Source organism: Neoarius graeffei, chromosome 25 (assembly GCF_027579695.1).
Source record: "Neoarius graeffei isolate fNeoGra1 chromosome 25, fNeoGra1.pri, whole genome shotgun sequence".
Lineage (NCBI taxonomy): Eukaryota > Metazoa > Chordata > Actinopteri > Siluriformes > Ariidae > Neoarius > Neoarius graeffei.
The window spans coordinates 56,868,016-56,880,685 of NC_083593.1; the positions used below are offsets into that span (position 1 = coordinate 56,868,016).

General features: G+C 42.3%; 1 protein-coding gene across 5 annotated transcripts in view; it reads left to right on the forward strand.

Annotated features, from left to right (window-relative positions):
* The window catches only part of LOC132873390 (rab GTPase-activating protein 1), a 121,571-nt gene that overhangs the window by 10,718 nt on the left and 98,183 nt on the right, over window positions 1-12,670 (forward strand). The window contains exons 1-3 of one of the 5 annotated variants that reach the window (XM_060908902.1): window positions 6,151-6,240; window positions 9,998-10,116; window positions 10,328-10,357. The exons of 1 other annotated variant lie outside the window; for it this stretch is intronic. Coding sequence is in view for 2 of the 4 variants with exons in the window: in XM_060908900.1 (XP_060764883.1) it covers window positions 6,091-6,240; window positions 10,328-10,357 (180 nt within the window). In the remaining 2 variants the exon portion in view is untranslated. Of the gene's footprint in view, window positions 1-6,035; window positions 6,241-9,997; window positions 10,117-10,327; window positions 10,358-12,670 lie in introns of those variants that run through there. 3 more of the 5 variants (XM_060908900.1, XM_060908903.1, XM_060908901.1) reach the window with 3 other exon arrangements.

Below are 12,670 nucleotides of genomic sequence, written 5' to 3' on the forward strand. Positions count from 1 at the left end.
TTTAAAAGTTAGACTACCGTATCATACCAAATAGCCCTAATCCTTTGTTTTAATCACAAGAGAGAGGTGCTATGTTATTGGGACAACTGATTTATTCATTTCTCACGCCAGTGTTCAGGCATTCTTTTTTGATATATTTAATGATTTATTTAATGATTCATTTATTGATGAAATTGGCCCAGGCTTTAGAACCAGCCTTTATCAGAATCAGAACATAGGAAGTAGACAGCCAGCCTACTCGCGCACCGACCAAGGGAACTCTCACCTATTGTTTGGTATTACGGTATTCCAGTATCTTTGATTTCGCGCGGCCGCCGTTGTATTGACCACGATCACCTAGCAACGGCGACTGGCTGCGTGCGCAAACATTCGGTGAGGCCACACAAGTAGCTGCCTACAATATGCCCGCTTACGTGAAAACTATTAATATGTTAAGTGGCTGCGAGAAACATTAATGATTTGTGTTTATTTCAATGGGGATAATGTGAGGAAGTAAAAAACCGGGACAAAACGTGTCCCGGGAAGGTTATTCCATTTTCCTGGACATTTTCCATTTTCCACAAAAAACCGGGACAATCCCGGAAAAACCTGGACGTGTGGCAACACTAGCATTAAGAGATATTTCAAAGCATCACGCAACTCTTCCTTCATCTGTCAGACTCCAAAATGTCACGCAGGGTTGCCATGGTAACGACATAAACAACCCTGCACGCGATGAGAACTTTAGGAAATTGATAGAATTAGTGAAAATACGATCACACAGTTATTCGGGACGATCTTCAATTTATTATTTTATATTATGACCTCATGTACTCCCATATTTATTTAGATATTATATATTTTTTTTAAATGACGGTAATGAGACCGATACCGTTGGTACTTTTGGATACCTCGGGATACCTTCTTACCGTAATACCACCCAACCCTAGTATCCAGTGTAATAAACCCTAAATGTAGCCTAATGTTGCGACATTCAAAAAATTATCAACACCTCTCTAATACATTATCGTTTCTATAGTAACAGCTTATTGGTACTTGTATGGTGGACCTTCTGTAAACGGGTTTAAGAAATTGTTGATGTGAAGTTCATGGAAGGAGTCTCCAATATCAACGTTCTGTCCTCCAAAAGAAACTGTGTAAGGAGCCTAAAGGCCTCTGCATGCTCTTGCGACAAGGCTTTCGCAGACAGCTTTTCGCAGACAGTTGTAATTTATCGTTGAGCAGGGAGTAATAGGCGTGCGCGATGTTATTCACCGCCACAATGCAAGGGGGCGTGAAGTCGCGAAATCGCTAGGAGTAGTTGGTGGGTGTGGTTAGTGGAGTGTTTATCCTCCGGTTACTTATAATGACTAGAACTGGAGTCGTATAGATGTCCGTACTTCCTCGATCAACCGCTGTTCGTGCTGATCCATCTTCGCTCGTGTTTTTAAAAATAGCGGTCGTGAAAACAAACCAAACCGGGAAAGTAGGGAAGCGGAAGTGCGTGTGCAGCGGATGTAGAGTGGACCAATCAGAGCCCTCTTGTCTGCAACGCTGTCTGCGAGGCTTCTGCGGTGGTCCACAATTTTTGGGAGGTGCGCGCAGAGCATCTGCGAAGGTGGGGGGGCTACACAGACACTGTCTGCGACGCTATCTGCGAGGACTGGGTTGTCAGCATAAATTGGCCTTAAGATGCTTCACTCATTCAAGCAGAACCCTTTAAGGAGCCTAAAAAACATTGAATCCTCCAGGTAGAACCCTTTAAGGAGCCTAAGAACGTTAATCCTCCAAGTAGAACCCTTTAAGGAGCCTCACAACTTTTAGTCCTCTATGTAGAACCCTTAAGGAGCCTAAAAATATTTAATCCTCCAAGTAAAACCCTTTTTAAGGACCTTAAGATCCTTTGTTCATTCGAATAGAACCCTTTAAGGAGCCTCACAACCTTTTTAGTCCTCTATGTAGAACCCTTTAAGGAGCCTAAGAACCTTTTGTTTATTCAAGTAGAACCTTTTAATCCTCCATGTAGAACCCTTTCAGGAGCCTAAGAACCTTTTTAGTCCTCCATGTAGAACCCTTTCAGGAGCCTAAGAACCTTTTTAATCCTCCATGTAGAACCTTTTCAGGAGCCTAAGAACCTTTTTAGTCCTCCATGTAGAACCCTTTAAGGAGCCTAAAAAACATTTAATCCTTCAAGTAAAATCCTTTAAGGAACTTAAGATCCTTTGTTCATTCAAGTATAACCTTTTTAAGGAGCCTAAGAACCTTTAAACCTCCAAGTAGTACCCTTTTAAAGAGCCTAAGATCCTTTGGTCATTCAAGGAGAACCCTTTAAGGAGCCTAAAGGCCAATTTATGCTGACAACCCAGTCCTCGCAGATAGCGTCGCAGACAGTGTCTGCGTAGCCCCCCCACCTTCGCAGACGCTCTGCGCGCACCTCCCAAAAATTGTGACCACCGCAGAAGCCTCGCAGACAAGAGGGCTCTGATTGGTCCACTCTACATCCGCTGCACACGCACTTCCGCTTCCCTACTTTCCCGGTTTGGTTTGTTTTCACGACCGGCATTTTTAAAAACACGAGTGAAGATGGAGCAGCATAAAGAGCGGTTGATTGAGGAAGTACGTATTGTACATCTATACGACTCCAGTTCTAGTCATTATAAAAACAAAGTTCTAGTCATTATAAGTAACCGGAGGATAAACACTCCACTAACCACACCCACCAACTACTCCTAGCGACTTCGCGCCCCCTTGTGTTGTGGCAGTGAATAACATCGCGCACGCCTATTACTCCCCGCTCAACGATAAATTACAACTGTCTGCGAAAAGCTGTCTGCGAAAGCCTTGTCGCAAGAGCATGCAGAGGCCTTAAGAACCTTAATCCTTCAAGTAGAACCTTTTGAGGAGCATCAGAACCTTTTAATCCTCCATGTAGAACCTTTTAAGGAGCCTCAGAACCTTTTGCCATTCAAGTAGGACACTTTAAGGCATCCAAGAACCATTAAACCTCCAAGTAGAATCCTTTATGGATCCTAAGATGCTTTAGTCATTCAAGGAGATCTGCTATACTGTAAATGAGAACAGGAAATAAGTATATGTACCGGTACCTATAAATGGATAAGTATCGTGTTCTTTTAACCTCTGTTTCTGGTTGTTTGCAGGAAATGTGTGCCAAATGTATTGTGTGCTTTTGTTTGTTTTATTTAACCTTCCTGCTGTTCTAGTTTGTTTTACTTTTTCTCATTCACCCCCTTCTCTCTCTCTCTCTCTCTCTCTCTCTCTCTCTCTCTCTCTCTCTCTATTTCTGCTTAAAGAGTTGAGTTGAGGATTAAATACTGAAATGGAACAGTGACGAGCGGGGAAATTCGCTGGAGTCGACTAAAACATCATATTTTGGTTGTTTGTCTAATATAAATGCTGATGAATTAAAAATTTCCCCATCACCAAAGTGTTATGTAACACTGTCTTGTCTCTGCAGCTGAACCAGCTGCTCCTCTCTCTCTTCATTTCCATATTGGGGTGTGTGTGTTTTGCATGTTATTTATCATTGTTGGTTGTAGAACAAATTTCCTTCTGTTTCATCTGTAAAGCTGTACGTCATGTAAAACACTGGAATTTATTTCCTTCTTTCGAATAATGTTAACATGTACAGTATGGGTGTGTGTCAGTCAATAACACCAGAGATGTCCATAAGCGCTGGTGACCAGCAGTTTTCTCCACCTACACAAACAGTCTGCGCCAACTGCTCGATCCCAGAAAAAAATAAAAACTTTGTGTTTCTGTCGTAGGTGCTGAAGGCAACTGGACTTGCTTGAAATTCTTGAAGATGTTTCATCTCTCGTCTGAAAGGCTTCTTCAGTTCTATCTGCTTTTGGTGCACTAGAGGTTAAATACCTGGAACTCCCCACTAGTCAGACAGAACTGAAGAAGCCTTTCGGATGAGAGGTGAAACATCTTCAAGAATTTCAAGCAAGTTCAGTTGTCTTCTTTAGCACCTATGGTTAATGATGACTTGGATGACTGAGAACCTTCACAGACACTTGTCTTTCAATGTTCAAGTGATTTTTATATTGTCTCCGCTGCCCATAATTTGCTGCAAATCCAATTATTCCACCACAAAGTTGTCTTTGGGTCTCGCATGACTGGAAGCAACATGTATTTGTTGATCGATTCTCGTGCTCTGATTGGATGAGCCTGGCCACGTGACCACACCGTAGCCTATGTAGTTATGTTGCACCATGTAGTTATGTTACAGAGCCAGGCAGCATACTACAGAGGGTAACTGAGAGAGCCAAGCACACATACATCTGGAGGAAAATTTCATCCATATTTTGCAAGTATTTTACAGGGAAACGGTTTGTAATTTATTAGCTGAGAATGCACCAGAAGGCATGTAAATAAAAAAAGGGGGGGGGGGGGGTTTGCATTGTCGGTCTCACTCACCTGGTCACTTTCTTAGGAACACCATTGTTGATTTGAGTGGCCAGAGGAGAATGACCAGACCTGTTGGAGCTGACAAGAAGTCTACATTAACTCAAATAACCACTCTTTCTACAAACGTTTTAAGGTTAGGTTAAGATTGGATGAGGCGTTTGGGCTGGATTAAGATTGGGTTTGGACTAAAATGTAGGATTGCTTTAGAATATAAGTTTGGGTTAAACTTAGAATTTGTTCAGAAATCAGGATTTGATTAGAGCTGGATTAGGATTAGACCAACCGTGGTGAGCAGGAAAGCATCTCGGAGCTGTCTACCATGATCTTGGCGAGCAGTGTTGTATGATTTTTATGATGTACCTTTGTGTTCATGAACTTACTAGCCATCTTAATAGGAGCTACCTGGATGAAGACAAGCATTCGCTAGCAGATATTAACTCTTCATCTAAACCTCTTCATGCTCAGTTGCACATCAATACTTCTACGCCATTTAACCCCGTCTCTCCTTACTATCCTCACCTCCTTCCATGATTTCCAGCCATTCAGATTCCATTCCTTTTCTGTTGTTCTCTGTCATGCTTTGTCTTTTCATCTTGCCCATAAAGCCATAGAGTATTTTCAGTTTCTGTGTTGTGTTTTATGGGGAAGGGTTAGGTGCTGTATTTGTCTGACTTTTCACTTGAGACCTGCCCAGCAAGACCTACCAGGGGCATGAGCCCCAGCTGGTATAGCTCTCGAGTTCATTAAAGCACATGAGCTTCCCTACCATGACAAGGTACAGCACACAGGGAAGGATATTTAACTATGTCTCCTAAATCAGTTCAGCTCCTAATTTCCAGGCTTGGAGTGTTTCTGCTCTCTGTTTTGTACTAAATCCAGACCAAATCTGTTTTTTCTTGGTTATAAACTCCAAACATTTATATTAGATAGAAATGAGTGCTGGTGTAAAAGTCTCCTTTTGTTGTTTCTTTGTTGGTGTTTGTGGACACATTAGGTTTTGTTTTGTGATTTAAAACATCAGGGACGTTGTTGCACTGAACACAGAGGTGCTGTCCAAATGGAACTATAAACTCTTGTGTAAGATGAAGTTGGGCATCGGCAAGTTCTCTGCAAGGTTTTGTTAAAGCGGTATAAACTATGCAGGCTGCGTTCGAGACAGAAGGTTGCTGCGTTCGAAACAGAAGGTTGCTCCCTTGTTGCCTCGCTGCCGTAGTAGACAGGTGTGTTATAAGGTAGGACTTTCCACTGAAGGCGGCATCTTCGGGCAGTGTTTACGGGAATGTGGGACGAGAGCATGTTGTGTAACAAAACCAAAGAGTTAGCTAATTGGCTAACAGATGCCTCACACATCATATCCAAGAAATTTATTTGGTTACACTCACAGGGTTATGAGAGAGTACACTGTTTATTTAAATAACTTGAATTTAAAATCTGTACCTGGATTGTACTTGGTCGCTGAGGCCATACGGGTAGATTTGGGGTTAAAATTCCTCTTTTGTAAATATTGGTGCCAAAAAACATTTATGACAAGAACCAGCAGAACATCTTTGTGGATCAAATTAACCCTTTGAGGTCCTGCACCAGACATGTGCTTTATTTTCTTCCCCCGTTTGTTTTGGTTACAGGTGATTCGGCTCACTGAGTGTCATTCATGAGTGCGTCCGGCTCGGTGTAGCAGTCATGGATGACATGGCCTCCGTGGGGAAAATTAGTGCCTCCTCTGACTCTGTGTCCACTCTGAACAGTGAGGACTTTGTCCTGGTGTCCCGCCTCGGGGACGAGACCCCATCCACTAATAACGGCAGTGACGATGAAAAAACAGGCCTGAAGGTAAGACCTTTTGACCGAGGTGGAGTTTCCCGAGACAGACGCAATGGTCAATCAGTGTAAGGTCCTGATGACCCTCACTTTACTGAACAGATGTGTTTGGATGAGAGGAAACCTCACCCTAAAGCACACACACACTTCTGCTAGAGTAAACTCTCGGATGTGAGCTTCTGTTTCGAACAAAATGAGCAGATTTAATTTGTGTTGAACAGTAAGGACAATATAATGTATATTTTTGTTTAATTTTTATAAAAATAATGAATAAAAACAGCACGAGTAGTGCTTAGAGTTGGGATTAGTTGAGGTTTGTTGGTTATGGTTACAATCCGGATTGGATTAGGTTTTAAAGTTGGTTTAAGATTAGGACAGGATTAGGTTTTGGTTTGTATGTAGGTTTGGGTTAGGGATTAGAATTAGATAAGCATTGGATTAAGATTAGGGTTGGATTAAAATTGGTTTAGGGCAGGGGTCACCAAACTTTTTTCTGTGGGGGCCACATTGTCGTTCCTGACTGTGATGGGGGGCCGGGGTCAGGTCAGCTATATAACATAGAATTGTATGACCCAGACAAATATGACCACCAGCAGGCCTCATTGTGTAGTAGAGATTACTAGCCTGGCACAGCCATCCCCACTACTATATCCACACTTGATTCCTGGCACATATTTGTTTATCTTTACTAGTGGTTTGCAAAAGTAGTAATCGAGTCTTCACACTGTTTTAATTTGAAATACCACAGATATTCCATTTATTTATTTTCTAATAAAAATAACATCAAAGCTGTCAAGGTAAGAAACATCTGCCTAGTTGAGCTGATTGACACTGGCAAAGGTGAGTGGAAAATTTATAAATTGTAGGTAGGCCTGTTGATATTATTAATAATATTAATAATAATTGTGTGTAGCACTTAATAAAGGTCAAATACATTTTGAAAAACAGTGAAATTTATAATATGATCAGTAGATCACAGCAGTTGTGCTGTGTCCTGCACGTCATTGCTCTCGTCCATAGCCAAAGCAAAAAACTCGAATTCTGACGCTTTCTCATTCAGCTGGTCATACACGTTGTCTCCCAAATCTTCGGTTCGCCTGGTCATAGTAGGTGCGGAGAGACTCACCACGTTGAGCGCATCCTTCTTGTCGGGACACACCTCCTCGGCCACAGCAAGCATGCATACTTTAACAAAGTCCCCATCAGCAAACGGCTTTCCATGGGTAGCTAGTAGGTGAGCTACCTTATAGCGAGCTCGGACAGCAGCCTGGTTGATCTGGGTTTGGCGAAGGAATACATTCTGTTGTGCAGCCAGTCCGCATTTCATCCTCCGAATCCTGTCTTCTCTTGTTTGCCCTCGCAAACTAGCATACTCTTTGTGGCGGGTTTCGTAGTGACGACACAGATTATATTCTTTGAAAACCGACACACTTTCTTTACATACAAGACAAACTGCACGGTCCTTACACTGAACGAAAAAATAATCGGTGGTCCACTGTTCTTTAAAAACTCTGCACTCTCTGTCAACTTTTCACTGACCGCTAGCCATTTTGCTGTCCTGAACACTGACAGTTCTCTACGCGTGCGCTGCCTGTCACTGCTTGATCGTGAGCATATGGCGAAAATTCAGAAAATATGAATAGTTCATTTTATAACTAAATATCAATTTTAATTGATAAAATCAACAAAATACAAGATGCAGACATGTTATTATTTGCCAAAAAGCAATTTAAAACAATAGGCCATGACCACTTTTGGGGATTGTCTCATAGGGCCGGTTCAAGTGGTGGGGGGCTGGGGGGCCGGTCAAAGGGGGGTGGAGGGCCAGAGTCGGCCCACGGGCCATAGTTTGATGACCCCTGGTTTAGGGGATAGGGATGGGCTAAAATTGGAATTGTCAGAAATTAGGATTGGCTCAGAGATGAGGTTTTGGGTTGGATTAAGATTACAATTAGTTCAGGAATTATGATTTGATTAGGGATGAATTAATGTATAGGATTGTCTTGGGAAGGATTAAGGGAAATGTATTCAGATTAGGATTGGATTAGGGGATAAGGTTGGAGGGGGAATTTGGTTTGTGGTTAGGGAAGGATTAAAGGTTGTGGTTAATTTAGGGGTTGGGATTGGATTAAGGTTTGGGGTTCGACTTGGTTCAGGGATGAGAGTTGGATTATTAAAGATTGTGTGAGGTTGTGTGAAAAAATATGAATGATTTAAAAAAAAATGGCCCAGTATATAAAATTGTTTCAAAATTGTGAAAAAATAAGCAGTACTCTCTGCTCTGAGACACTGGGTATGTCCACTGAAGACATTGAAACCACACCCAGTCGCAGGAAAGGTGCAGCCTTTCTCAGCTATCAAGTACCACTACGACCCATTCATGAAATTCATTGGTTTAACCATGCAGTAGCATCAGAAAGGATAAATAATGATGATACAAGACCAATATTTGCCATCACAAAAAGCAAGCGAACCTAAACTCCCACGCTCCGGGAGTGGGGAAAAATGCCATGCGGCTTTGCGCCAGTCTGTCTCCGACATATAAAAACCAGCAGAAAATAAACCCGCTAAATTGTCTCCTGTTTCCTCAGTAGAGTTGGTGTTCCAGTCAAGCTAGTCAAGTCTGTTTTTAGATCCGTGTAAAAGTCGGTTGCTTTGAACTTGAGGTGAACGCGTCGAAGTCCACCAATCCACAAATGAATCCAGTTTCAGCTAGCCTTTAGGTATGCAGCGCAAAAACAGAGCGCGCACACCCCTGTGTTGTGTCTGAGCTTGAAAAACAGCAGTGTGTTTAGATCAACAAAAACACTGGATTAAAAAAGAAGAAAAACAGTTATTTTATTTCAGTGTTTCCATAGAAATAAGTGTTAATTTGCCTGAAAGAAAACAGAAGTGATCTAGAACAGCGGGTGGGTGTTAACTGTTATCCTGAAAATACAACCTGGAGAGAATTATCTAAATATTGAACACAGAAATGATGAAAACCTGTTTGTGTCAAACTCCACAATTCAGTATGACAGACATGTGTCCTTTCACGTTTTCAGCAACTATTTTCCAACGTGTATAATGTGGTTAGAAATAAATCTCTGAATTTGATTTACACAGACTTTAGGGGTTAAGTTTTGGAATAAGGAGTTAGGGTTGTTTTTATGGCTTGATTAGGAGGTTATGTGCTGTGTTTAGGAATTAGGAGTTAGTGTTTGATAAGCTCTTTTTATATTAATGTTTTCATCCATGGCTGAAAATATATAAAATGGAATAAACAGCACAATGTGAGTGTGAATGGTTGTCTGTGTCTATGTGTCAGCCCTGTGATGACCTGGCGACTTGTCCAGGGTGTACCCCGCCTTTCGCCCGTAGTCAGCTGGGATAGGCTCCAGCTTGCCTGCGACCCTGTAGAACAGGATAAAGCGGCTACAGATGATGAGAAGATGAGAGATAAACAGCATGGTTTTACCCTTTAAATAACACCACACACACACACACACCCTATACTTTGTGTTCATCATTGGGACATTTCCTCACCCTTCGCTTGTGCCGCAACACCATTGGACAGCCGTTTGATTTGCGTCATCCCACTTTTCTCAGACTGAATCAACATAAAGCCTCCCTTGGGTCTTTGTTCACGATTTTGTTGGAAGAACTTCTTTCTGGAAGAACCACATCCATTGTGGTGATTTATTATTATTTTTAAATTTTCCTGGTGTTGTCTGTCTCTCATCCAGTGCCTCTTGTGAAATCCCTTCTTTTTGTTCTTTTGTGGTTTCAGTGGTTTTGCGAGCACTTTGTTCATCTTTGATTCAAATCAGATTTTTGGGGAAGGACACACTGTGCCATTTTATGTGAATGTTCTTGTGCTTCCACATCAGGCTCTGATCTTCACTGTGGGTGAGCTGAAATAAATGTAACAGCCACTAGCTGGCGCTCAAGCATCATTCATTCACTTCTCAGACCTGCATGGGGGGGAAAGTTTAGCGTGATCTAAATGATAACCATCATCCACGTGTCCATGTTTCATCATCTGCTGCATGTTCTCCGTGTTCTTCTCCGTGGTGTTCTCCTGTAAGAGGCTCTTCTAAACCTCTTGTTTGTTACACAGGTGATTTCTGAGGAAGGGGTCAGCTTTAAGGTCAGTCTCTTTCTCTCTTGCTTCCGATTTCCTTTTTTTTTTCCTCATCCTCCTCCTCTCCGTGCTTGTGGTCTCCCACACCTTTTCCACTGGCAGAGTTGGTGCTGGTTCATGGTACATTTTTAAGTACAAGGTCTATAAGATGTGAGTGTTCACTAACACATAAGACGTTAACATCCAAAGTACCATCCTTCAGTGTCTGTCTACACCCATGTTACAAAAATATCATCATTGACAATTACGCAAGATTACATGACCATTATGGATTCTGATTGGTCAAAAAGGAAAGTTTTTTTGTTTTTTTTTTTAAACAGTAGCTTGCTCTAATATGTTATTTCTATAGTAACAGCTCATTTGCAGGTATTTGTATGGTGGATGGTCCATGTCATTGGATTTAAAAAAAAAATCTTGATATGGTGAAGTTTTCTGTAAGGAGGGGTTTGTGGAAGGGAGTCTTCAGTGTCAGTACTTTTAGGAGTCTGAGACCAATTAGTCCTCCACATAGTACCCTTTTACAAGCTTAAGAACTTTTTAGTTCTCCAAGTAGAACCCTTTTAGGAGCCAAGAACCTTTAGTCCTCCAAGGAGAACCCTTTGAGGAGCCTAGGAACTCTTAGTCCTCCACATAGTACCCTTCAAGTGCCTAAGAACCTTTAGTCCTCCAAGCAGAACCATTTTAGGAGCCTAAGAACCTTGGCCATTCCAGTAGAACTCCTTTTAGAAGGCCAAGATACTATCGTGCTCAAAGTAGAACCCTTTTATGAGGCTAGACTCCCTTTTAGGAGCCTAAGAACTTTTAGTCATTCAAGTAGAACACTTTTAGGAGACTAATGCCGCTTTTCCACTACAAACGCGGCTGAGTCGGGCTGAGCCGTGCCATGCTGAGTCGGGCTGAGCGGGGCTGTTGGAGTTGCATTTCGACTACAACCGCGCTGAACCGTGCTGGCTGGAAGTGGGTGGACACAATGGGTGGAGTTAGCGAAAGTGGGTGGATGTCACGTGATGTCGTTAAGCAGCGCAAACAGTGACATCAGTGATCTTTTAAGCGGTAGTCTCACGACCCGAATAGTAAACAATAAACATGGAGGACATGGAGTCGTTAGTGTTGCTGGTCTTGGTGCTGTGGCTTGTTGTCACTGACAACGCCAACAGATACTGGCAAGAGCGTATAGATGAGGCAAGGCGCATAAGGCTTCAGAAATTCTCGTAATTCGTAATTCTTCTTCTTCCGGGTTTGCGGTGTTTACAGATCCCAGCGCGCTCGCGGGGCGTGTGTGGGCATGTGAGGACACTCCTCCTCACCAATCAGTGCACAGGGGAGTGTCTGCTCACGCCCCTAGCCTCACTCGGCACGGTTTGGCTCGCTTCAGCCCTACTCCAAAACGGTGCGAGTTTTAGGGGCTAAGCAGGGCTGAAGCGAGCTGAGTCGTGCTGGTTTTTGGTAGTCGAAACGCGAGCCGTGTCGAGCTGAAGTGAGCTGAAGCGAGCTGAAGTGAGCTGAAAAAGGGTAGTGGAAAAGGGCCATTAGAATCCTTAGTCCTTCAAGTAGAACCCTCCCTTTTTTTTTTTTTTTAAAAGATGCCCAAGAATGCAAGTGAAAACAGGAACTAATTTTTCATGCATAATGAATGTTGCTGTAAATTGATGATAAAAATAAACTTACAAAAGCACCACAATGAGCACTTTGTTGGTGGAAAAGAACGATCTTCCTTTCTTCTCATGCTCTTGCTCCTTCTGTGATTTTGTTGACTGTGATCGGCTGTTGGTGGCTTCATGGGTCTGATTGGCAGCTTCTCCAATGTGTGCAGTTTGTGTGTACACGCGCTCCCCCGTGTGTATGTCTGCAGAAAACCTCATGGTGGTTCTGGTTTCATGTAGTTACGCAGTACCTTTCCACATGTATATGTACAGCCCATGCTCACTATCTCCCAGAAATGGGTTGTGAGAGGTCAGAACTTGGAGAATAGTTGAACTGATTTGAACTTTATGGAAGTTAGAAGCCACGTAGCTGCGACCAATCAGACAAAAGACACATCTGTTATCTATACACAGTTGGATGACTCTGTAAATGGACGATTTAAAAAAAAAAAAAAGAAGTCTGTCCAACACAGAAGGAGGTTCATTTATGGTTTACATTATAAACAGACACGCCCCTCAAGCGGTGAGGTATTGCATATTATTAAAGTTAAATATCTCTGAACATCTGCCCTTATTAAAAATGCCACAATCTATGAATAAACAGCAATATGCAAATTGGGAAACACCTCTACATCCTCTTCATAGCTTAATATCGTGTTATTAGCTATTCCAGCTA